Genomic DNA, 21,827 nt, shown 5'->3' on the forward strand with positions numbered 1-21,827 from the left:
TTAAATCTACCCTCTTTCCATTTAAAACCCTTACCCCTTGTCCTGTTGCTACACTCCCTGATAGAGTTCCCTCCCCATCTCTCCTGTAGGCCCCCTTTAGGTACTGGAAGGCTATTATAAGGTCTCCCTGGAGCTTTCTCTTCTCCAGGCTGAACAACCCCAACTCTCTCAGCCTGTCTTCAGAGGAGAGATGCTCCAGCCCTCTCATCATCCTCCTGTCCCTCCTCTTGACTCTCTCCAACAGATTGTAAGGTTGTAAGGTAAAGAGAAAGATGACCAAAATGCAACATAAATATCAGGAGAGGAACCAATAGCATCTAGAATCCAGATTGTCCAACCCTTATCCTGGCCGAGGCATCGGGTACGTTGACAGAGACCCCCTGGTCCACTGCTCTTGCCCTTCTCCAAAATTGTTGCTGGGAAGAAGGGACTAACCCGTGCCTCGTGTGCCAGCACTGTGCTGCCCTGTGCCAGCAAAGGCAGCTTGGCAGCCTGCCCCGGACCTGGAAGCTGCTTTGGGACCCGCTTGGAGAGGCATCACTCCAGCACAGGCTGTCCCAGTAAAGGGTGAGTCACAACCCAGGGACGGGACTGGGAGGAGGGTGGCTGCTCCGGCTGGCACCATCTTCAGCCCTGTGCTCCGGGGGCGTTTTTAAACAGGCAGCCTTCCATTTCGTGCCTCTGGGAGGGGAATAACCCCCTTGTGCCATCCTGGAGGTGGCATGAGAGCTATGCACCAGCACTTGTGGCTCTGGGAGGAAGATGCTCTGCAGCCACCCGGTGACGTTCAGCTTGCGCAACTCTGGGTAGCACAAGCTCCTGTGACAGACCTTCCCTGGTGTTCTTCTTATTTGTATAAATAAAATATATGTCCGTGTACCTGTAAAAAATATCTTTAAATGGTATTGTCTCAGCAGATCTCAGGGTGAAATTACTTTCCTTTCACTATAGTGTGCATATTATCTAGGCTTTTTCCTTTATTATTTTGTTAAAGATTCACATTCTTCCATCCCTTTTATTTGTTTCTTGCAAATCTGTTTCTTAAGGTTTATTTCTGACTGTCCCCTTCTTCCATTTGGCTTAAATATGGCTACAGACTCAAAATCTTAGACATCAAGATTTCATCCTTTGCATTTTTCCCGTTAGATTTTCGTTGTTTCTGATGGGGTAATTGAAGTCCCTCACAGTTTCTTTGCTTTCTGCAATTTCAAAAGCATGTATTGAAAACATCTTTTTCTGTAGTCTTAACTGATCCTTTGTGATATTTGTTGATTCTCTTCTCTTCCTGCCCTTGGTAAAAAGATTAATTTTTTTTTTTTTAATCTCTCAAGTAACATCTCCCAAAAACCATGTGGACTTCTTCCTGTTTCACTCCAGAAGATGTGTAAAGTGATGTTTTACTTTAAATACGCATTGCTTGGGACTTTCCAGCTTGCTTTTGCACTTGTAGATTTAATATTTCCCCTCGCTGCTTATGTGTACGCTGAACATTTGTTTTCATTTTCAGCTTATTGTTGTGCTCAGTGTGGTCTTATCTCGCTGGATGGAATTCAAATAGTTTGTTATTGATTACACAGTGTCCTATCAGAGCCTATTAGTTCCTGCCAATTAGCTTGTCTTGTTGATAAGATTATTGCCATCGGTGTGCCGTGGAGATCATGGTTATACAGGGTTATTTGAGCAGTGATGCTGATGCACACAATAGTTTTGAGAATCTCTAAATGTTTCTTTGTTCAATCTCCTCTCTCCTTACACCAATTTTTTGCAAAAGGCAAGGTATTATTTGACTTTGCTGTTGTATTTTAACCCCTATATCCTTACCCTGTTTAACAACTACTCTGTGCTGTGTGAGATGGTTTCTCTGCAAGGATGTTCTCTGCTTCTCACTGTCTTGCTTAATTCCTCCTCTGGAACGTCTTCCCTGGTTTCCAACAGTCATCAATTTGAGGACTGGAGCAGATTGTTTTATTTGGACCATCCTGTTTAATCACTGCTGCTGAGGAGGAGCAGCCCTTTGTGCATTTGTCTAGTTCCTTTCCAAACAATATTCCATGGCAGCACCCACGGGTACCTTGTTTAATTAATTATGCGCAGTGGGAGGAAAAAGTATTTCCTTTTGGTTTAAATCTCAATATTTCATCAGATGCCATTAGTTCTTGCGCTATGAGATGTAGTGAATGATACATTCATCTTCTCTGTCTTTTCCTTGTTTCCTAGACCTCTGCTGTCACCCTCTTTTTACCTTGGGCATCTCTTCCTGAGATAAGGAGTTGTCGTGTATTTGATCGCTCCTTGGTTGAGTCTGTTCCTTACCTCTGCCCATCCCTCTTTCCTTTCCCTGTTTCTCCTGTAGAAAGTCCAGTGCTGTGTGGGTACATCATAAATTGGTGCGGTGGGGCTGTAGTTTTTGCAGCTTCATTTCTGTTGTCCTCCTAACACCTCCTCAAATTGCCTGTGCACAGCTCAGGTTTTCCTCCTGCTTTGCAGGCTTTATACAAGGACTCTGAGCCTAAAAGTACGAGTTTGTTTTGTTTTGTTTTGTTCTCTCTTGCCCCAGATATTCATCATTGGATGTAATAAAAATATTTTAAAACCTTGCCTTCCTTACATCCTTGGACCATCACAGCTTTAACACACCTACCGTGAACAATATCTTGTTCTGTTTGCCTGCTTTATGGCCTCAAAGCATGTAGCTAATGTCATCAAGTAACTACCTGCAGCAATCCCAAGACCTCCTTCCCGAGCAGCCACAGCTAATTTTGCAACCCCGTGTTGGGTATGCACAACTGGGGCTGTTTTTCTCCCCGCTGCTTGATTTTTCCATCTACTGTTTGATCGCCTGCTCCCATTGCAGCTTCTGGGGTGATGTCCTGGGATGCCTGCCAGTGTTCCTTGCTCTTCTTCACGTCCCAAAGTGTTTTCTAGGGGGAGGGGAGAGGTTGAAAGTACTGCTTTGCCTTTCTTTTCTTTTTTTTTTTTTTCTTGGTTTTTTTTTTTTCCCTCTCCCTGGATTGGGGAGAGTGTCATTTGCTGCCAATGCCTTTTCCTACTCTCTTGGCCGGGGGAGTTGGAAGCAGGAATGAATGGCAGTGCTGGTCCTGGGAAAGACCAGTGGCAAAGATCCCTGCGTGTGAGGGAGGAGAGTTTTGCAGCCTGCCGAATTTCTCAATGAGGCTGCTTTGGGCCATTAGTAGGGAGCAGCAGAAGAGGTTTAGTTCTAGCTCAGAGCCCTGCTGCTCCTGGCCACAGCACAGCCCGGCTGCCTCCCTGGGCATCGTGGCTCGGGGCTGGGATGCAGGACCTTACCCTGTGCCCATGTCCTCCCTGTTGAGGGGAGACCCAGCGATGGGAATTCACTGTAAATTCCTGCTTCAGCTTTTACCTCTTTCCCAGCAGGTTTTCGGCTCCCTCCGGTGTGTGTGGTGGTCTCCCCTTCCTCCCGTGCCTCCCGGGACAGCGTTGGGCAGAGGGATGATGGAGAGCCAAGCGGTCCCTGGTCTCCAGGAGGGAGAGGGCTGGCAGAGGCTGTGTGAGCCCTTCTGGCAGGCAGGGGGGAACGAGCCCCTTCACACTGGCCATGAAATCAGTCATGTGTAGGTTTTTGTCCAGCCCTGGGGGGTGGGGGGAAGGAATGTGGGTTGGGCAAAGTCTAGGATTACACCACCGCTGAATTTTTTTTTTTCTTCTTTTTTCTTTTTTTTTTCCCCCTTCTTTCCACACTTGAAATAGCCAGCACCTTTCCGTCCTGCCTTCGCCTCTCCCGACAGCTCGCGCCCCGACAGCGCCGTCCGCAAGGTAACACCTCTGCCCCCTGTTTCCTCCTGCCCTGCTCCCCCTCCTTGTGCCCCGCACCCACCCGGGTCTGCCGTGGATGAGAGGTCACGGAGCGTTTTCTGCCTGTTTAATAATTTTCTAGCGTGGAGGGGTCCTCCCAGCCCTTCCTTGCGGCCGCTGTCAAACGCCTGCCGGTGTTCCTTGCTCCTCTTCGTATCCCAAAGTGTTTTATAGGGGACTCTGTAGGGGGAGGGGAGAGGTTGAAAGTGCTGCTTTGCCTTTTTCCATTTTTTTTCTCCTTTTTTTTTTTTTTTTTTTTTTTTTTTTTTCCCCTCTGCCTGGATGGGGGGAGAGTGTCATTTGCTGCCAGCACCTCTTCCTGCTCTCACGGCAAGAGAGCTGCAGGCGGGAATGAATGGCAGCGTTTGGCAGCTTCTGGGGGACATGAGCGGGCTCAAGGGCTGGCACTGGGCAGAAGAAGGTGGCCTCCTTGGCACAAGGTCCTCCTAGCAACCCCAGCTTTGGCACCGGGCGCTGGTGGGAACCACAATCCTCACTCTTTGCCCTGTGGGTCTTGGCGGCCAGAAGGGCACCCTGCCCACAAAGACCAGGCTCAATACCCCCCGTGACTCCTGTGTGGCTGTGGCAGAGCTGATGCCACGTGTGCCCGTCTCCTCGCCATCATCTGAGGCACCAGCTGAGAACCAGCAGTCCCTGATGCTGTGCCCTGGCTTTCCAGAGAGGAGAGAAGTCCTCTCAGGGCTTTTTGGAGGAAGGTGGGAGAGCAGGAGAGGTGCCCACCTACTCTGTCTTGATCTTCTACTTCCCTTAGAGATCTGTATAGAGACAGGAGAAGCTCTTGCAGTGCCAAAGCTTCCCCAGAGCGGAACCGTGGGGAGCCTCTGCGGGCAACGGGGAGATGTTTGGAGGGACTCTGGGAGAGGAGAGATCCCAGATGGCCATGGATGGCATCTGCACTTTTTCTTCTCCTGCAATTACAAGGATAGCACCATCCTGAAAAATTACCTTTTCTCACAGACTGGTAGATTTCCAGCAACTGTTGCCACCACTGAAAGCAGAAACTTGTTTCCCTCTTACTTCACTTTGTCCTCTTCCTGTGTTTAAGGCTTCTGTGTGTTTTGTCACTTTCATGACATGATGTGTAAGTAGCAACAGGGGAGAAGAGAAACCCTTATAAACTGTCCTGTCAAGTATTTGATCCCACTCTCTTCCCCCTCCAGTCTTAAGTCTGTTCCCCTTATCTGCTGCAGTGGGAGCTCCTGCCCGGCCGAACCACTGGGTCTTGGCCGTGCTTAGAGGATGGGCTTCCAGAAGCAGAAGTGTTTTGAAATGAGTCAATTCAAAAATAATGAAACTGACAGTGGCTTTTAAGGACTGCTTTGGGACTAAGAAATGAAAGCGTACGCCCGCTTTTAGCACCTTGCTACCAGCAGGAATTCATTACAAGGAGCAGGAGGGGAATGATACAGGGTGTGTGTACCTGTGCCCTCTCCCCTCTCTTGCCTTCCGTAGCCCAACTTTCTGCCTCGTGGCATGGCTTGTTCTGAACGTAACGGAGGAAACTCCTTCTGAAGGTGCAATGGATTACAGAGTCCCTGGAGCCGTCAGCAATGGTGAAACGGTGCCCACACACCCCGGCGTGGATAAGGAGAAGGAGGAGGAGGAGAAAGAGGAGGACCGGACCTTGGAGCGAGGGCAGTGGAACAACAAGCTGGAGTACGTCCTGTCCGTGGCTGGGGAGATCATCGGCCTGGGAAATGTCTGGCGCTTCCCCTACCTCTGCTACAAGAATGGTGGAGGTAAGTGCAGCCCCGGCCAGCCCCAGGGATGCCTGGTCACTGGCGTACCTCCACGGTCCCTTCTGCCTCTGTGACATCTGTGTCTGGCCCTGCTTACTGCTGGCAGCAGCTTCTCAGCAATGCCCAAGTCATGAGTCTGAAGACAGGATGCCAACCTGCCAGCGTGGTGCCACCATCTGGGCCATGCATAGGGGCTGCTTTGACCATGTGAGATGAGGGTGACCAAGCGGTCATGTCTCAGGGTTTCTGGTGGCCTTATTTCCCTGAGGTGTGTGGAGCACTGGTCCTGCTCCCACGGATGAGGTGGGTGGCCATCAGCGGGGGGGCAGGCAGAAGGACCTGGCTGGGGGGCTCTATGAGCAGTGTGACTCACCCCAGGCACCTCCTCCTTGAGGAGCACCAGGCGCCCTGGGCTGACAAGGTGACAGGTCCTGGTGGTGCAGCAGGGAGCAGTGCAGGACGCTGATGGGCACCGTAGTCCTCATGGGAGCTACAACATTTCCTGGAGGCTCAGGGAGCCTCCAAAGGGCTCTTGACCACAGGTTCTGGTCTGGTGTCTGGTCATGGAAGGGTGCCCCTCAGGGACTGGTGCTGGAGCAGGGGCAGGACAGAGCGAGAGGGTTTTCCTTGCCTTGGTGGAGAAGCTTAGCACCCCTCCTGCACCCCGTGGTGCCCTCAAGAGCATCCACCACAGCCGTGACCGTGTGGGAGAGAGGGCACCTGCCTCTGAGCCACATGGCAGGGCTGTGAGGTGTACGGATGGATGTGTTTGATGGAGAGAGAGGAAGCGGGGTGTTGCTGCTGCCAGTGAGGTGCTGGCACGTTGGTGCTGCTCAGGCTCTACCAGGTGGTGACCGGTGGCTGGTGGCCCAAGAGGCCGGGCTGCTGTGCTGCTTGGCCACAGAGTTGGGCTTGCTTTTGCAGGTGGAGGGTCGCTGTGGGCTTTTCCTTTGTGGTTGCCTTTTAAGAGAGAAAACTACTTAAAAAAAGAAAACTCAAAGCCTTTCTTGAGTTTGCTTTGATGGCATATGGAGAGGAGGGAGTTGCTCTCCCTGTCTGCTGATTAATTGCTAATTGGTCTCTCCGGAAGGGGAGAGGGGAAAGGGTGCTTGGCTGGGAGCTGGCAGGGAGTGAGTGCTGGGGACCTGGGGCTGAAATCCCCTGCCTTGAGCTTGGGGTAGTCTCATGGGCCTCACTAAACTGCTTTCATTTCACCCCGGTGGCATAAAAGAGGATTAATCGCTGTTTAGCTACTTTCACGCCGTGCTTTGCCCGGCGCTTGTTTCTTTTCACCAGGTGGTCGGGCATTTTCTTTCCCCGTTGAAAAAAGGAGGATTTATCATGTTTTCTTTTTTTCCACGGGGAAGGTTCCTTGGCTGCTTGCTGACCCGTGCCTGTTCCCACCGCTGCACACCCCTTCCTCGGTGCCATCCCCTCGGGGGCAGCAGGACTTGGGACCTTGTCCTGGCACCCCTTGCCTTGGGTGCCAGGGGAGAGCTCGGGGTGGGGCTCTGGGGAAAGGGAAGCTGTCGTGTGTGGTTGGACAGCAGAGGGAAGGCACAAAGGGATTTCTCAGCCTTTTTTCCCCCTAAGAAACGGGGACTTGAAGCAAAGCTGCTGTGAAGCAGCAGAGACTATAACGAGTTTGAAATCTCAGGAAAATTTGCAAATTTTTCATCTCTGGCCCCCTTCCCATGGGTTTAGGGGAAGGATGGCACACAGGACTCTCATACAGAGGCGAGAGGCTTTCCCATACGGTTTTTCCTTGGGGCAGGGCAGTGTGATGAGGGTGGACTGGACTGGGGATTCCCTCCTTTACCATGGAGTCCAGCCTGCTGGTGCTGTCTCACATCCCTTGTAATGCATTGAGATTAATTTTAAAAGGTGCTGGACATTTTGTCCTGTATTCCTTTGGGAAGGCTGGTCTGGGCGCTTGCTTAGAAGGGCAACGAAGCTGGTGAGGGGTCTGGAGAATAAGTCTTAAGAGGGAGGGAGGCTGAGGGAGCTGGGGGTGTTCAGCCTGGAGAAGAGGAGGCTGAGGGGAGACCTTATCGGTCCCTACAACTCCCTGAAAGGAGGGTGTAGAGAAGTGGGGATCGGTCTCTTCTCCCAAGTTACAGGTGACAGGATGAGAGGAAATGGCCTCAAGTTGTGCCAGGTGAGGTTCAGGTTGGATATTAGGAAAAATTTTTACACTGAAAGGGTTATCAAGCCTTGGAATGGGCTACCCAGGGAAGTGGTTGAGGCACCATCCCTGGAGGTGTTCAAAAGACGAGTTGACATGGTGCTCGGGAACATGGTTTAGTGTTGTTTTTTTGTGGGTTTTTTTGTTTGTTTGTTTTGGTTGTTTTGGTTGTTTGTTTTGGTTGTTGTTGGTTTTGTTTTGTTTTTTTTTTGTCAGAGCTAGGTTGATGGTTGGACTAGATGATCTTGAAGGTCCCTTCCAACCTAGACGATTCTGTGATTCTCTGGTACTTCAGTAAAAGTGAGGGACCTTTATTTGATTTCCAGCTCCAGGTCAGTCGTGGCCAGCTTACAGCCATGGCCAGCCTACAACCTTGTGCCAGTGCCGCCGTCTGGCTGAAATAGCTGTGCTTCTGTGCCTGACTTTTCCTCCCTTGCTGAACTGTGTGTAGACAGCAGCGATAACCGCTGCCAGCTCCTGCTTTGCTGCCCTAAATAAGTCAGGCTCTTCGCAAAAAATCCCATATCTGCAAAATCTGAGCTATGTAGAGAGAGGCAGCTGGCCACTTTCCCTTTCTTTAGGGATATTTCCATATAAAAAAAAGAAAGAGTAGTCCCTGATATATTTAGTACTCAATCTTTGATACCTAGGTCGTATATACTGGGGAGAAGGGAGGGGGAAGGAAAAAACAACAAAAAGTGTTCTTTTTGCTCTTGTTGGCTTTGGCTTTCACTTCCCATGACGGGGTCAGGCCCTCCCTGGGCAGGCTGGCCCCAAAGATTGGGAAATACTGGGGAATCCTGTCTGGTGGTGTGGCTGTCAGTGCCACACACCCTCCTCAGCACTCAGATGGCGGGCTGCAAATAAGGGAGACCCAGGCTGGGGAGCTCAACCTGCCACCTGAGGACTGTCCCTGGGGTTCCCTGGCTGCAGTTTAGTTAAACACAAACTTTTATACAGGAAAAAGAAAAAGACACCACTTTTATGATGATACTGCATGCAAGTTGGGAGTTGAGGACATGGTGTCAATACAACCACTTCCCCTGCCCTTTGCCCTTCACCAGCTTCTGTTTACTGGTAGAGGAAGAGCTTGTGGGCAGATGCTCATTGTTCCCCTGGGGCTGCCAGGTATCAGCATCCCTTCAGCTGCTGCTTGCCCATGGGGACCTGCTGAGATGCTCTCCCTGTCTATTTTGTTGGTTGCATTTTTGTTTTTTTACAAGGAGAGGGCTGTGGCTCTGTACCCTGCTGGGATGAGCATGAGGTGGGACTTCTAGCTGGTCCCCAAAGCCCCTCTTTCCCTCTCTCTGCCTCTGCATGCTAGCTAAGCTTCTTAACGAAATCTCTTGGGTTTTGAGTTTACTTGTGCAGTGGGATTGTTATTTCCCATACACCCCCACCGACCTGACCCCAGACCAGCTAGCATCTCGCTGGCACAGAAAAGGCCTATGCAAGAAAAAAGTAGTTTAGTGGCTGGATTGTCACCTCCAACAGTGCGTGTCCCTCCGAGGCCACCGCAGCCCCGCTCGGGGGACACCCCTTTCCATGCCATCTCCCCGTCCTGCCCCATGTCCCTGCCTTTGCAGCAGGGCTTGAGCAGCTCTCATGGCTGCACGTTAGCACAGCAGAGAGTGAGGACCGTCTTTCAGGGATGTCTCCTGTGCTCTGTGGAGTAAAATGCCATTCCTGCGTTTTAACATTAGCCTGGGGTAACCAAAAGCCTGATGCATTTTCTCTCCCCATGCTTTGGTTTCGTGGCAGGGCTTGGCCAGGAGGGCAAACCTGGCCGCTGGCCCGAGGTACATGCTTTCCTGCACTTCTTGCTTTTCCTTTGCCTGTCTGCTGTTGTTTGGTGAGCAAAGGATTGAGCAAACCCACAGACTGGGTGAAGATGTCGCTCTCTATGTTGCTCCTCAGTGCCTTGGTGTTGTCATCTGTGGGCTTGTCAGCTTATTCCCTGAGAATAATTACCGTGAAAGGAGTCACCAACTTGATTAAAAGTCATAATAGTTTTAGAGCAGGGTGTTCTCCTGTATTTCTGTGCAGCTGCTGAGAACTTGTTTCTCTCTTTTCTGCACAAAAATCAGGCAACAAAGAAACTTTCTTCTCCACCTTTTCCAAATGTTTTCTCATGCAATCACATCACTCTGGGAGAAGCAACATGAGGAAAAATACCTTTTTGCTGGCACCCCTGTCCATGGCCTTCATGCCCCACAGCCCCCATCCCTCCCAGGCTGTGCCCCCCACCAGGAAGAACTTGCTCCATGCTGGGTTAAGGATGGCCTGACCCCAGTCACCCCATGGGGCTTATTTCTCCTATCTGCTGCTTGAATCTTTCAGGTGCCTTCTTCATCCCCTACCTCATCTTCCTCTTCACCTGTGGGATCCCAGTCTTCTTCCTGGAGACAGCGCTGGGGCAGTACACCAGCCAGGGAGGGGTGACAGCCTGGCGCAGGATCTGCCCCCTCTTTGAAGGTGAGTGGGGTGAGCCTGGGAGGGCACGGCAAGGTGGGGGGACTGCGGGACCCCAGGGGGATGAGCAGTGATGGGTTTCCCCACAGCCCAGCTCCTTACATACCTCCACGCATCTTCTGCCCACCCCTGGGGATCCCACCCTGGGAGAGCCACCAGCTGCCCCCTTTCCAAAATTACACTGGAAAAACTGATTGCCTTTCCAACCAAGCAGTTCCCATCATTACATTGCATCCTGGCTTCCTTTTTCATTGCTAGAGCTCTGGCCAGGAGCTTTGTACCCAGTCAAGGTTGTTCTCCAAGAGCTAAACACTGAAAATGCTTCTAGAAGTTATGAGGAACATAAAGCATGCTACTATTTTTTTTAAGTCAATGCCATGTCGTTTTCCTGAGTTTATAGATGGCTTAAAACCTTAGTGGTGAAAGGTCTCAGCTGTCTTAATAAACTGTTAGTGGTCAGATCCACTTCTAGCACTGTTTTGGCACAGTCATCCAGCCTCAAGCCACTTTCCGTGATTTCTCTGAAAGTCTCAGTTGCTTCCTTTCCGTGTACCAAAACCTTCAGGTGCTCCTCCAGCACCTCCCAGAGAAAGTGTGTGATGTTAACACAAAACTTCCCAAACAGTGAAAAGGGATGAGTGAACAAAATAAAAAGTTAATTTGGGTAGAAGAGGTGTTATTCAGCAGGTGGAGCACTGCCATATGTTTCTGTCCCTTTGGGTGGCTTTCCAGCCATAAGCTGCACAGACTCCATCGCTTTGCCACCCTTTCACCAGGGAAGGCTGTGGTTGGTTGGTAGGAAGAGGGGATCCCTTATGACCCTGCTTGGACCTCCACTGATGCAGCATGGTGGACTGTCGGGAGGGGATGATGCTCTGGCAGCCACCCCATTGGCATTTATCTGGCAGTGCAGCCAAAACGTGAAGCAGCAGATGAAAACGTAGGGTGAGCAGCTCCCAAGGGGAGTCCTGTTCCTGTCTTTGGGGCATGTGGGTCACCTGCCTTCGGGGCTCGCTTTCTGCAGGAATTGGCTACGCCTCACAGGTCATCGTCATACTGCTGAACTTCTACTACATCGTTGTCCTTGCCTGGGCCTTGTTTTATCTCTTCAGTTCGTTCACCATCGACCTCCCTTGGGGCAGCTGTGACCACGAGTGGAACACAGGTAGGTGTGGAACCCTCTCCCAGTCCTCCACCAGCTCTTGGCTGAGGGGAACCTGCTGCTGCCCTGGGCCAAACCTCAGGAGAGTGGCTCAGCCGTGCTTGGGTGGGACTATTGGTCATAGGGGTGGGAGTGCTGGGTCGCTGCAGTGATGGCAATGCTTTTGGGGAAGAGACTCGGTTGATCTAGGTCTTTGCTAGAGAGCACCAGTGCTGGCACAGCCCAGACACTTGTAGCACCTGGCCAGGGCTATGCAGTGGTGGCCTCCCCACTGGCTCTTGCTCTGGGCTCCATCCACTGTGGGCAACTTCCTTCTTGGCATCTTCTAGTCATCCTGTGCTGTGTGTTAGCCATAGACCCAGTGCTGGTCGAGACTGCTCACCACATGAGCGTGGAACTTCTAGTTCCACATACTAGAAGCAAAAATGAAATGTCATTGTCTTAATTGTCCTAGGTTTCTTGCCAGCCTTACCCTGGAGGGGACTGCTTTTGTGCATTTTTGGGACCATACAAAATTTGTCTCAATGTCACTGAGTGTTAGCACTGCGGATGGAAAAGGAGGGATTTTTCAGATCCCCTGGTACTCCATCCACTGGTACTTATTCTCCCTGTCTCCCTGGGCCTCTCCCGCAGGGAACTGCATGGAGCTCCAGAAGGCGAACTCAACGTTCAATGTGACCAGTGAAAACGCCACCTCCCCTGTCATCGAGTTCTGGGAGTAAGTAAAGGACAGGCCTGTACCCCCTTTTCCTCCAGGGGGTACCTTCCCTGGGGAAGGAACAAACCCTGCAGCAGCACTTCCTATTAGCCCATCTTTGCTGGAAGAGGACACAAGAGAGAAAGCTGAACAGGTCAGGGTGAAGGCTCTCAGGGGCAGTGCTGTTAGTGAGGGTGACATCACTGGGCTGGTGGTGTTTGGAGCTGTGTTGGCATGCCTCAGAGCCATCTGACTTTGTCCTTCTCTGATGTCGCATTCCTGTCTCTCTGGACCTTTTGGGCTTCTCGGTCTCACTGACCCCAGCGATGGCTAGCTGATACTGCAAGACCTTACCTAACTTCACCGATGCTTTGCCTCCTTTGGTCCTTGATGTTTCACTTATTCTCTTTTCTCCACTTGTGCTACTCCTCTCCCTGCCTCCTCCCTTGTTTTTCATTGCCAGCCGTGAACTTCCTTGTACAGTTGTTTCTTCCTGCAATAGAGGTGAAGTGGCTGCATGTTCCCCATCCTGGAGCTTTGGTTTTGACTTAACCAGGGTGCAAACCTCAATAAAATAATTAGTGATACTCCCTCAGGATATGGTCCCCATTACCCGATGGCTTGATTTATGTGTCTGCTGGATTATCCATTGCTCTTGTTCTGTTTGGAGCAGCCTGTCCCGTGCAGACCTGCCTGGTGGCTGCATCCAGTCTAACCCATGCTCAGGACATGGATGCTAAAGCTATAGGTGGGAGTGGGGCGAGATCTGTGGTGATTCACAAAGCAGCAGCTTGGCAATGGGTTTTTATCTGCATGTTTTGCAGACAAAACAGATATTTGTTCAGCAGTTGAAGCCTTAAAACCCTGTGGTGTACCGTATGCATTCCCACTGGTGATGGAGCAGGTGATCTTTCATTTGAATCCATGCTACTGTGGGGTACTACCATGTTCCTGGGTTGCCCTAGCATGCCCTAGTTCACTTTTGTATGTGAGCTAGTCCTAGTCTTCATCTTAAAAGTAGGAAAAGTGATGTTTTTACTGTAGAGTGACTAATATGCGAGCTATCTTGAGGGGAGAAGTTCACCAAAACTGAAGTGCTGTTCATGGTGACATTTGCTCCCTCGTTTTCATTTTTTTTCCCCCCTCATGTTAGTTACCCTGAGGTGCAGAGTAGCTTTGTTTCTGGGATGAAGGCTTGGGATGTCTGATGATCCTCAGCATCTCCTGGAAGAACGGGGACAGTTACACGCTGAGCCCCAGCTAACAGACTGTGCAAGCAACCCCTCTGCTGCCACCATGAATTTCCCTTGTGCATTTAGATGGAGGGAGGGCTCTGGCTCAGCACAGGGAAGGCTGTTTGTAAATTTCAAAGCTTTTAAACTTGGTCTCCTATGGGCTCCCTGAGCCTGCACTCCCCCTGTGCCTGCTGCTCACATGTGACTAGGAGGTGGCCTGCCTTGGACTGCTGGATGCTGGAAAAGCTGGTGTTCCCACCACTGCTGTGACCATCCCTGTGTTACTGGGGAATTGGCACATGGGACTGGAAATTTCCACTGTCCGTTGCTTCCGATGCAGTATCTGTTCCAGCCCTCCCTGGGTGGGGAGGTAGGAGGCCACCCTTTCTTCCAGAAGCACTGACCTGCCAGCAGGCTGATGGTGTGCTTCTGAGGCCTCTTCTGGCTGCAGTACAGTGCCCAGTTAGTTACGGTCTGATGGTACCCTTTCTGCACTGGTTACAGAGTCCATGTCCAGGGAAGCAGGGAAAGAGCAATGCGATGAAACGTATCTGGTGGAGCAGGACGATTTTTCTGACCCCTCTCTCATCCTTTCAATCTGCTGTGGGGCTGGAAAGGAAGCAGTGTGTCTTAGGCTGCTGTTCTCCAGGAGAACCTTTATTTTGGGATAATTGCTGTCTTTTGCAGCATGGCGGGCATTGCTGCTGGGCTCCAGGGTAGTGTGTGTCCCTCTCTGCCTATCTCAGGCTTGGGATTTTGTGACTGTGCCATGGGGTTTCAGTCAGATCCACCTAAACGGTGTAGGAGATGGAGGTGTGTGAGTCCATACTTCTGTAAGCAATGAGGAAGACTCGACATACCCATGACGTGGAAAGGTGCTACGTGGTTGGGATGAGACCGTAAGACCTTAGCTGAACCAAGATCCATCTAGCCCAGGATCTTATCTCTACACTAGCTGAAAGAGGATTCCCAAGGTGGCCTCTTCTGACTACAATGGGGATTACTGTGGTCTTGGGTTGGGTCTTAGTCATGGTATGGGATGCTCTGCTGCTCTGGATCTGAGCTGAAATATGTAGCTGCTCCTGAAGATCAAAGTGTGCTATGCTTGGGTGGTCCTGATGGGTTCTTCATGGTAAGTTCAATGTATCATTCACTTTGACATTTGAAGCATGCAGTGAACTTTGTAATGTGCAGGAAAAGGCCCAGGCAGAGCTTGTGTGTGCAGTGCTGCATGTCCTTGCAGAGAGAGAGCTCTAACCCTAGAGAACAAGAAAAATGAAGGGTGGCAGAGAGGGCAGAAGAAATATCTTGGCCCAACAGGCCAGCACTGGTGTGAGTGTAGAATAAAGTGTCCAGGACTGATCTTCCAGGCTTGTGGCACTTTTAAGACAGGAGCACTGCTTGATTCCTGAGGCTTTCAGCTCAGACCTAGGTCCTTTTAGTAGAACAGCTCTTCTCCTCAAAGCCACCAGGTGCTGTGGAGGTGTGGTGAGAACTAGTGTGGTGTTAGGAACATTAGTGGCCGACATCAGTGACACCTGGATGTTCCTTTGTCTCCCCGCAATGCAGGAGGAGAGTGCTAAAGATTTCGGATGGCATCCAGCACCTGGGAAGTCTGCGCTGGGAGCTGGCTCTGTGTCTCTTGCTGGCGTGGATCATCTGCTACTTCTGCATTTGGAAAGGGGTCAAGTCCACAGGCAAGGTGAGTCCTTGGTTCACATCTTCTCTTGGTCACAGCTGGAGCACTTGATCTACTTGTCTTTTGTACATTCAGAGAGGTCCTAGGGATCCCCTGGGAACCACCCTCTGAATAAGCTGGAAGGAGCCTGTGGGTCTCAACTTGCAGCAGGAGTGAAAGCCAGGCTCTGTGTTTTGGGTAGGAAAGGATAGGAGTGCTGAGATGTCAACTTCCAAGATGTATATCCTCATCTGACCCCTCTCTACCCACAGACCCAGGAGACCTTGCAGTCTTCCTCTTTATGGGGTGATTGCAATGTTCCCTTCCCTCCCCTCCCACCACAGTGTGAGCAAGCAGCACCTCTTTGCCTCTGCTGGCAAGTGCAGCTGGAAAATCTTCAAATTCATTAGATATTAACAAAGGTAACTTAGATATTAACAAAGGTAACTCTGATGGCCTCAATGCTCTCTGCCTCATTGCCTAGGGGATCTTCTTTTTCTTCTTTTTGTTCATCACAACTCTTCCTAGAGTTTCTTGTTTTCCACAGGAATAAAGGTTGTCTTTCCCCCCGCCTCTGCACTGGTCACCACAGAGGTATTTCTTCGAATCCTTCTGGGAAGGGTTGGTGTGACTGTCCAGCTCCACCTCATGCTCCCTCTGTTGCAGAGTGTGCCACTGTCATTTGCACTCACCCCATTCCTTAGTTTCTGCTACTGCCTCCTGACCTGTTCCCAGCCAGCTTCGTCTGGAGCCAGCAAGAACAGATGGAAATGAGAAGGTTTAGTATGTTGTCTAAATGGTGTCTTTTCAGCACGCTTTGAACAAGATATCATGTGTGATGGGGTGTAAATTTTAGCTCCTTCCATCAAGTTGATGGCATGGATGTTAGCAGTTTCTCCTGCTTCCAGAATGGTCTGGGATTATGAAACATGACGGGGAAATCAAGCAGCTTGCAGTGACGATATTTTCTGGTTTCCATGGAGTAAAATTAGAAGAAAAGAGCAACTGCTTGCTGTGGTGGCCTGCTAAAAGAAAGCAGAGGCAGTACAATAACAGCAAATATGATACTATGATGCAGCAAACATAGTGTGGGAAGTGCTGAGAACAAATTCCGTCTATTTTAGATCAAAGTTCTAGGTTAAATGCAAGTTTATTTTAGCAAAAAGGACTAGCGATGGTGAGATCTTCTCTCCTTGAAAACAGAAACCTTTTACTAAAGTAACAGTGTCTGTAGGTTTATCAACCCTCTGCATATTGAATAATCCAGCTAAAATGATGTCTGTGGGAATACAGTCCCGTTGGGGAAGAGATATACCTTAGTCCTGGGGATTTTCCAGCGGAGGGGCAAACACCATGAGCTGGAATTGCCCACCTCAGGACAGCAGCAGCAGTTGGCACCCTCTGATGTGGGGACTGCCTGTCCCTGAGGAGCGCTTGCAGATGCAGGAGGTTGTCACAGATGGAACCACTTTGCTGAGGCATGTGGATCAGATTCAAATAAAACCCTGGATGTTGTTGACCAGCATGTGACAGAACGATCACACTGATCCCGGCAAGGTTCCTAGTGATGTAGTTAGTGCTAACAATGCCCGAGAAATAAAAAGATTGGGTCCAAGCCAAGCATTGAGTAACATCTCATTGGATCCAGATGTTCCTGTTGTTAGATAGAAGTTTGGCAACCTTAATCCAGCAAAACATTCTCCAAATTCAGGCCTCTGGTCTCAGTGCAGATGTGAGTGACTGTTGAGTGAAAAGCTTTACGCGCTAATTCGTGCAGGCTGTAAAGCACATAGGATGTTACCAAAATGCAAATCCAGATCACATGCAGACAACTACCAGTTTGTGTTCTGAGCTCCTGATACTGGTGTTATGTAGAGAACCAGCCGAGAGTGTGCAAACTGGAGTCCTGGAAGAACGTGCACCAGGATCCAAAGGCAATGGGTTGCTTTTATGATTTTTGTTTTTAATCTTGCTTTCCTGAGCTGAGAAAGATGAGACTTGCATCCTGTCATTTCCTGAAGGAAGATTTTGGTTGTGTGGTAAATACAGGGATGATTGTTAAACTCTCAGGACCTGCGGATTTGATTAACTGTCACTGAAGAGCTCTAAATCACAGGCTCCTTGAAAATCTGAGAATGAAATGAATGATGGTGTTTGCCTGTGTTGAAGGACGTTGTCCCTGGGTTCCTTCAGTCTTTGGGATGCGGATTCGGAGGGACACAGATGGATTGGCTCACACAGACATCTCAGGCAATCGTGAGCCCCAGCAAGGAGGTGTTTGTCACCGACCTCTGTGGCATTACCCAAGACTGCTGTGATATATAGAGCAGGGCACAGGAAATGCATAGAAAAACTGGGACTTCAGGCAGAGATGATAATCTAGTAGTGTGTTTTTCAAGGATGGGATATCTCTCAAATCCTTCTGTCCTTCCACATTACAAAACTGACTCACTGAAGAGTGTGTATCTTTACTTAGAGGAGGATTTGTGCTGCAGCGTCAGGTGCCTTGGACATTGCTTTGTTCAGATGGAGTACGTTGGAGTGGATCCAGAAGAAATCTGTTTTTGAATCACTACTCAGATCATAATGAGTACCTAGGGCCAGAGCGAAGGGGGTTGTGCTGTCCAGGGAAATCATACACTCCTTCTTAGTAGGACCTCCTCTAATGCAGAAACAGCTATAGCAGTGGCAGAGCCTGTAACCCCCGCTCAGGGATGGTGGGCTTTAGGTGGATTTTGAATCACTTCATTTTGGATGGATGAGCAGGCATGAGAAACAGATCATTTCGCATCATTACCTGCTGCGGTTCCTCCAGAGATGAGCTTTAGGACTCTGGTGCGTAACTGCCCAAGCTGAGAAAAGAGCTGTAGGGTAGCACTCAGGTGAAGCGTGCTGATGTAAACCCTCACTCAGCATGTCCACACAAGAAAAACCGGAAGGAGCAACATTTCTTTTCTGGCCTAGCATAATAGAAGAGACTAAACAACTTTTTTCAAGGCGGTCAGTAAGTCTTGAAGGTGTGGGAGCCGTGCAAAGGGAATTAATGACACTACTTGAATTGCTGGAAAGGCTACATCGGCTCTTGACATTGGGTTGTTTGTGTGGGGAAACACAGACCACAGCGTGTTGTTGTGGCACACTACAGCAATTAGCCTGAGCAGTCCTGAAAATACCCCAGTAATCCCGAAATTGAATGTTATATTTACCAGCCGTGGAGTCCCTGAAAGGATTAGCTGATGCTGGCCTTCAAGTGTTCCCCCAAGGGACACAGCTCCTTTGCTAGAGGAAGGAATTTCAACCCCCACCTGAGTACGGCTGTGTTGCCCATGGGGCTAAGGGTGTAAAAAGCAAGAAAATACAAGTTCAAGGTCCTGCTTGGGTCTGAGCCCTTGGTGGCAAGTCCGGGATGTGCTGCCCAGCTCTGCCTGAAGTCCCCATGCTGGGTTTGAACAGGAACCAGAGGCAGTGGCTGTGAGTCCCTGCAGTGGGGGGCACAAGCAGGTTGCCAGTGCCAGCCCTGAGTCGGGGACCCCGTCTGCTGTCCCTGGTGGTCCTTTGGTGGCAATCATGTTGTAGGTGTATCACTTACCTGCACACCTCACCCTTGCCACTCAGTGCTGCAGAGAAGAGACTTTGTGTGACCCAGACCTCTCTTTGGGGTAGGGACGTGCAGATGGATACTTCACCCATGCACGTCGATATCTCACCACTGGCTTCAGGGGAGCTACTCCAACCTGGTGACAGCCTGGCTCAGGGTCTGAATCGCTCTTAGGTCTAGAAAGAAAGGTTTTCTCTGGCTCCAGACACGCTGTGGTGTGTCACAAATTTCCTGAGCACGTTTTAAAATGCATTTCTTTCCCACTGCAGGTGGCAGCAAGATGCTTGGCGAGGCAGCCTGACCCATCCCCTGCCAATGCCTGTCTCCCCTGGCTGGGGGGTCGGTGCCATGCCACCGGCTGGCTCTGTGTGCCCTGCCCCGTGCTGCTCATTCACGCTTGTCCCTTCGTCCTCCTCCCAGGTGGTGTACTTCACGGCCACATTCCCATACCTCATGCTGATCGTTCTGCTGATCAGGGGAGTCTCCCTGCCCGGGGCATCCCAGGGAATCCTGTTTTACCTTTATCCAGACATCAGTCGCCTTGGGGACCCCCAGGTAAGGTGGAAGGGGGACCAAATGGCTGAGCTGTGCTTGCATGGATGCCTGTGGCTGTCCTCTTCCCCTCCTTTTCCTTTTCTTTCTCTCTTTCCTCCAGTTTCTTCCTTCTGTCTCCTCTTTTTCCCCGCTGTGGGTGTAAGGCAGGACTGTGATATTGATGTGTGGTCTGATGGTCCCTGCCTTCTCTCGTTATCAACCTTCACCTCTGCTGTTACTGTATTTTCCAGTCCCAGTGGGGTCTGAATTGCCCAGGGGGTGCAGTCAGTGGGATTCAACCCTCCATCACGAGTGGTCCCAGCCACCCCCACTCCCACTTTCTTGGGGAGACTCCTCTGTCACGGAGGTAATGTCGCTGGTGGATGGGGTGCCACCCTGCACCGTGCCAGCCCTGCTCCTGGTGTGCTCACCCCGGCTTTCCCGGGAAGCACGCTGGCTGCAGGGATGGTGGGAGCCGTGGCACGCTGCAGGGGGTTCCCCAGGACCCGGCTGCCCTCCTCGCCTCCCAGTCCCCACTGAGAAATTCCTGCCCGTCTGATGGGAAGGGTCAGCACCCAACTGCTGCTTTTAATCTCTTTGGGACAAGTTCTTCCACGTTAAATCCTGGCTCCAGCTGAGCTGCTGTACCAGCCTTTGTGTGAAGGTGTTTCCAAAGGAGATTAAAGGGTGCCTGCCTGGAAAATAGGCCAGCAAAACCCTTTGTAACCCCATTAACTCTTTCTGGGCTAGTCCCAGTGTTGCCTTGGTTATTAATTTTGCAAATAAGGGTGTAAGTGCTGGTGGAGGAATGACTCCGGCTGATCCTGCCGACCATGATGGAGGAGAGAGGATCCCTGTTGCCTGTGGTTTGGGGGTGTCAGCGTGTCAGGGGCATCCCCAGGTCTCGTTTGTGCCACCAAGTGCAGTGTGGCTTTCTGCAAGTCAGTTTGACTTACGACTTCCCATCCGGGGAGCTAAACACCAGCGTCCGGTTTCTAGCTCCAGGCGGTCTGGTTTTTATCACGGGAAGGACTCTGAGCTCCTGCTCAGCTTTTCTGGAAGTCGCCCTCTGGTCAAGGCTGTGCCTGAGCCGGGGGTGAAAAGCCTCCTTTTACAGTATGGGCTGCTCTCTGGGTTTGTCCGTGGACAGGAGATGGGCAGGACGGCTGCTCCTTGGAGTGAGGGTGCAGCAAGGCTTGGGGAGGGGGTGAGGACAGGTCCCTGTTTGGGGTGCTTGTGGCTCTGTTTGTGCCGATGAGGTGCCAGAGGCTTCTAAAATGGAATAACATTTTCAAGCGGTGCTCGTTCACTTATGAAAAGTCCTGTTGTTACCGCGGCTGTGTCGCCCAGGGGACTGAATTAAACCACTTCAGGCATGGCATGGTTTTGCTGGTACTAGCTGTGTCCTTATTAGGTCCGTCCTGGCAAACTTTTCCAATTACAGCCTTGAGCTTTAGAAGCACAGCTTCCTTCCAGCCTGGAAAATGCTAATGCGCTAGTGGAAAAGGCAGAGTAACCCTTCAGAGCAAGAGGATGGCTTGTCCTCCAGTCAGGGAGGGAAACGGGCTCCTGCCTCCCCTGTTCCATTCCCCAATTAATGCTTCACCTTCTGCAGGAGAAAAACAGGAATCGGTGGCAGTGGTTGCCTTCCTCCAGCGTGCTTTCTACCGAACCAAGAGGCAGGGGTTGGGGTTTCTCTTGTGTTCTCCCATGGGAGAGGGAAGGGTTAGTGTCCCAAGGCCCACACACGTGTGGCTGTGCCCCCCTCTCCCTGTGCAGGGACAGCGTGAGTCCTGCCAGCCCATCGGGGCCAAGTCTCTATTATAATTGATTTGCGCTCAGAGGATGGCGAGCTGTAATTGTTTGCCTGCAATCCTGCACTGCCCGGAAAAATGGAAGATTCTATAGTGTCTGGGAAAGGATTCTGGAAATTAAAAATAAATAAATAAATAAATTTATTCTCTTCAATCTGAGCCTTATGATAAGTCATCTCAGGGAGGTTTAAACAGAGGGCAAGGGATATATAAGGGGACAAAATCAAAACTCCTTTAAACTATATGAAAAACTAGGTGAAAAGAGGGGATGAATTATTAAGCAGATTCTACCAGGGGAGCAGCAGCAGCCAAGATGTGATTAAGTGTCAGAATATCAGGCTGGTGTGTGAAAATCATTGCTTTTCACCTGCCAAATATCCTTGTACAAAACTGGGAAATCCTGCTCACGAGAGCTCAGGCCAGTTGATTGATGGTAGTCTCTTCTGGCCCTGAAGTCTATAGTGCTCTAAATCTTCCTGCACCTTCATTTTCTGAATCTACAAAATGCTTATAATTAAAATGGTAAATAAAATGCAGTTGATAGGTAGATAAGACTACACAGAAACAGCCAAATAAGTTTTGAATAATGGAGTCCAGTTCTGCTCAAATACAAGCAGATAACAGCAAAACCACCAAGGAGATTGTCTGTTTTGAACTAAAAAATAAAAAAGCCCACACCATAGTTTTTTTTATTTGTATAATATTTAGTATTATGATGTTAGCACGACAGCTGTTAGGACGCCCCAATTTTCCCCCTTCCCTGCTCCTTGATTGCCTTTTCTGTGTTCTAGAAGGTTCCTACTTATTTCATAGTGTGGGATGTGTTTTAACTGAAAGGGGGTCTCAGGGTTCACCGTT

At 50.3% G+C, this 21,827-nt stretch overlaps 1 protein-coding gene across 11 annotated transcripts in view; it reads left to right on the plus strand.

Moving 5' to 3' along the window:
* The first annotated feature begins 280 nt into the window (after positions 1-280).
* LOC106885312 (sodium- and chloride-dependent GABA transporter 2) overlaps positions 281-21,827 on the plus strand; it is a 36,344-nt gene continuing 14,797 nt past the window's right edge. For 2 of the 11 annotated variants that reach the window (XR_001411422.1, XR_001411424.1), the window contains exons 1-8: positions 3,262-3,593; positions 3,730-3,795; positions 5,308-5,594; positions 10,120-10,254; positions 11,276-11,416; positions 12,047-12,131; positions 14,915-15,047; positions 19,042-19,176. Coding sequence is in view for 8 of the 11 variants with exons in the window: in XM_014937400.1 (XP_014792886.1) it covers positions 3,316-3,593; positions 3,730-3,795; positions 5,308-5,594; positions 10,120-10,254; positions 11,276-11,416; positions 12,047-12,131; positions 14,915-15,047; positions 19,042-19,176 (1,260 nt within the window). In the remaining 3 variants the exon portion in view is untranslated. Of the gene's footprint in view, positions 362-453; positions 568-3,259; positions 3,594-3,729; positions 3,796-5,307; positions 5,595-10,119; positions 10,255-11,275; positions 11,417-12,046; positions 12,132-14,914; positions 15,048-19,041; positions 19,177-21,827 lie in introns of those variants that run through there. The other 9 variants (XM_014937403.1, XR_001411423.1, XM_014937402.1 and 6 more) reach the window with 9 other exon arrangements.

This window comes from Calidris pugnax, unplaced genomic scaffold (genome assembly GCF_001431845.1).
Source record: "Calidris pugnax isolate Ruff unplaced genomic scaffold, ASM143184v1 scaffold1, whole genome shotgun sequence".
NCBI classification, from domain to species: domain Eukaryota; kingdom Metazoa; phylum Chordata; class Aves; order Charadriiformes; family Scolopacidae; genus Calidris; species Calidris pugnax.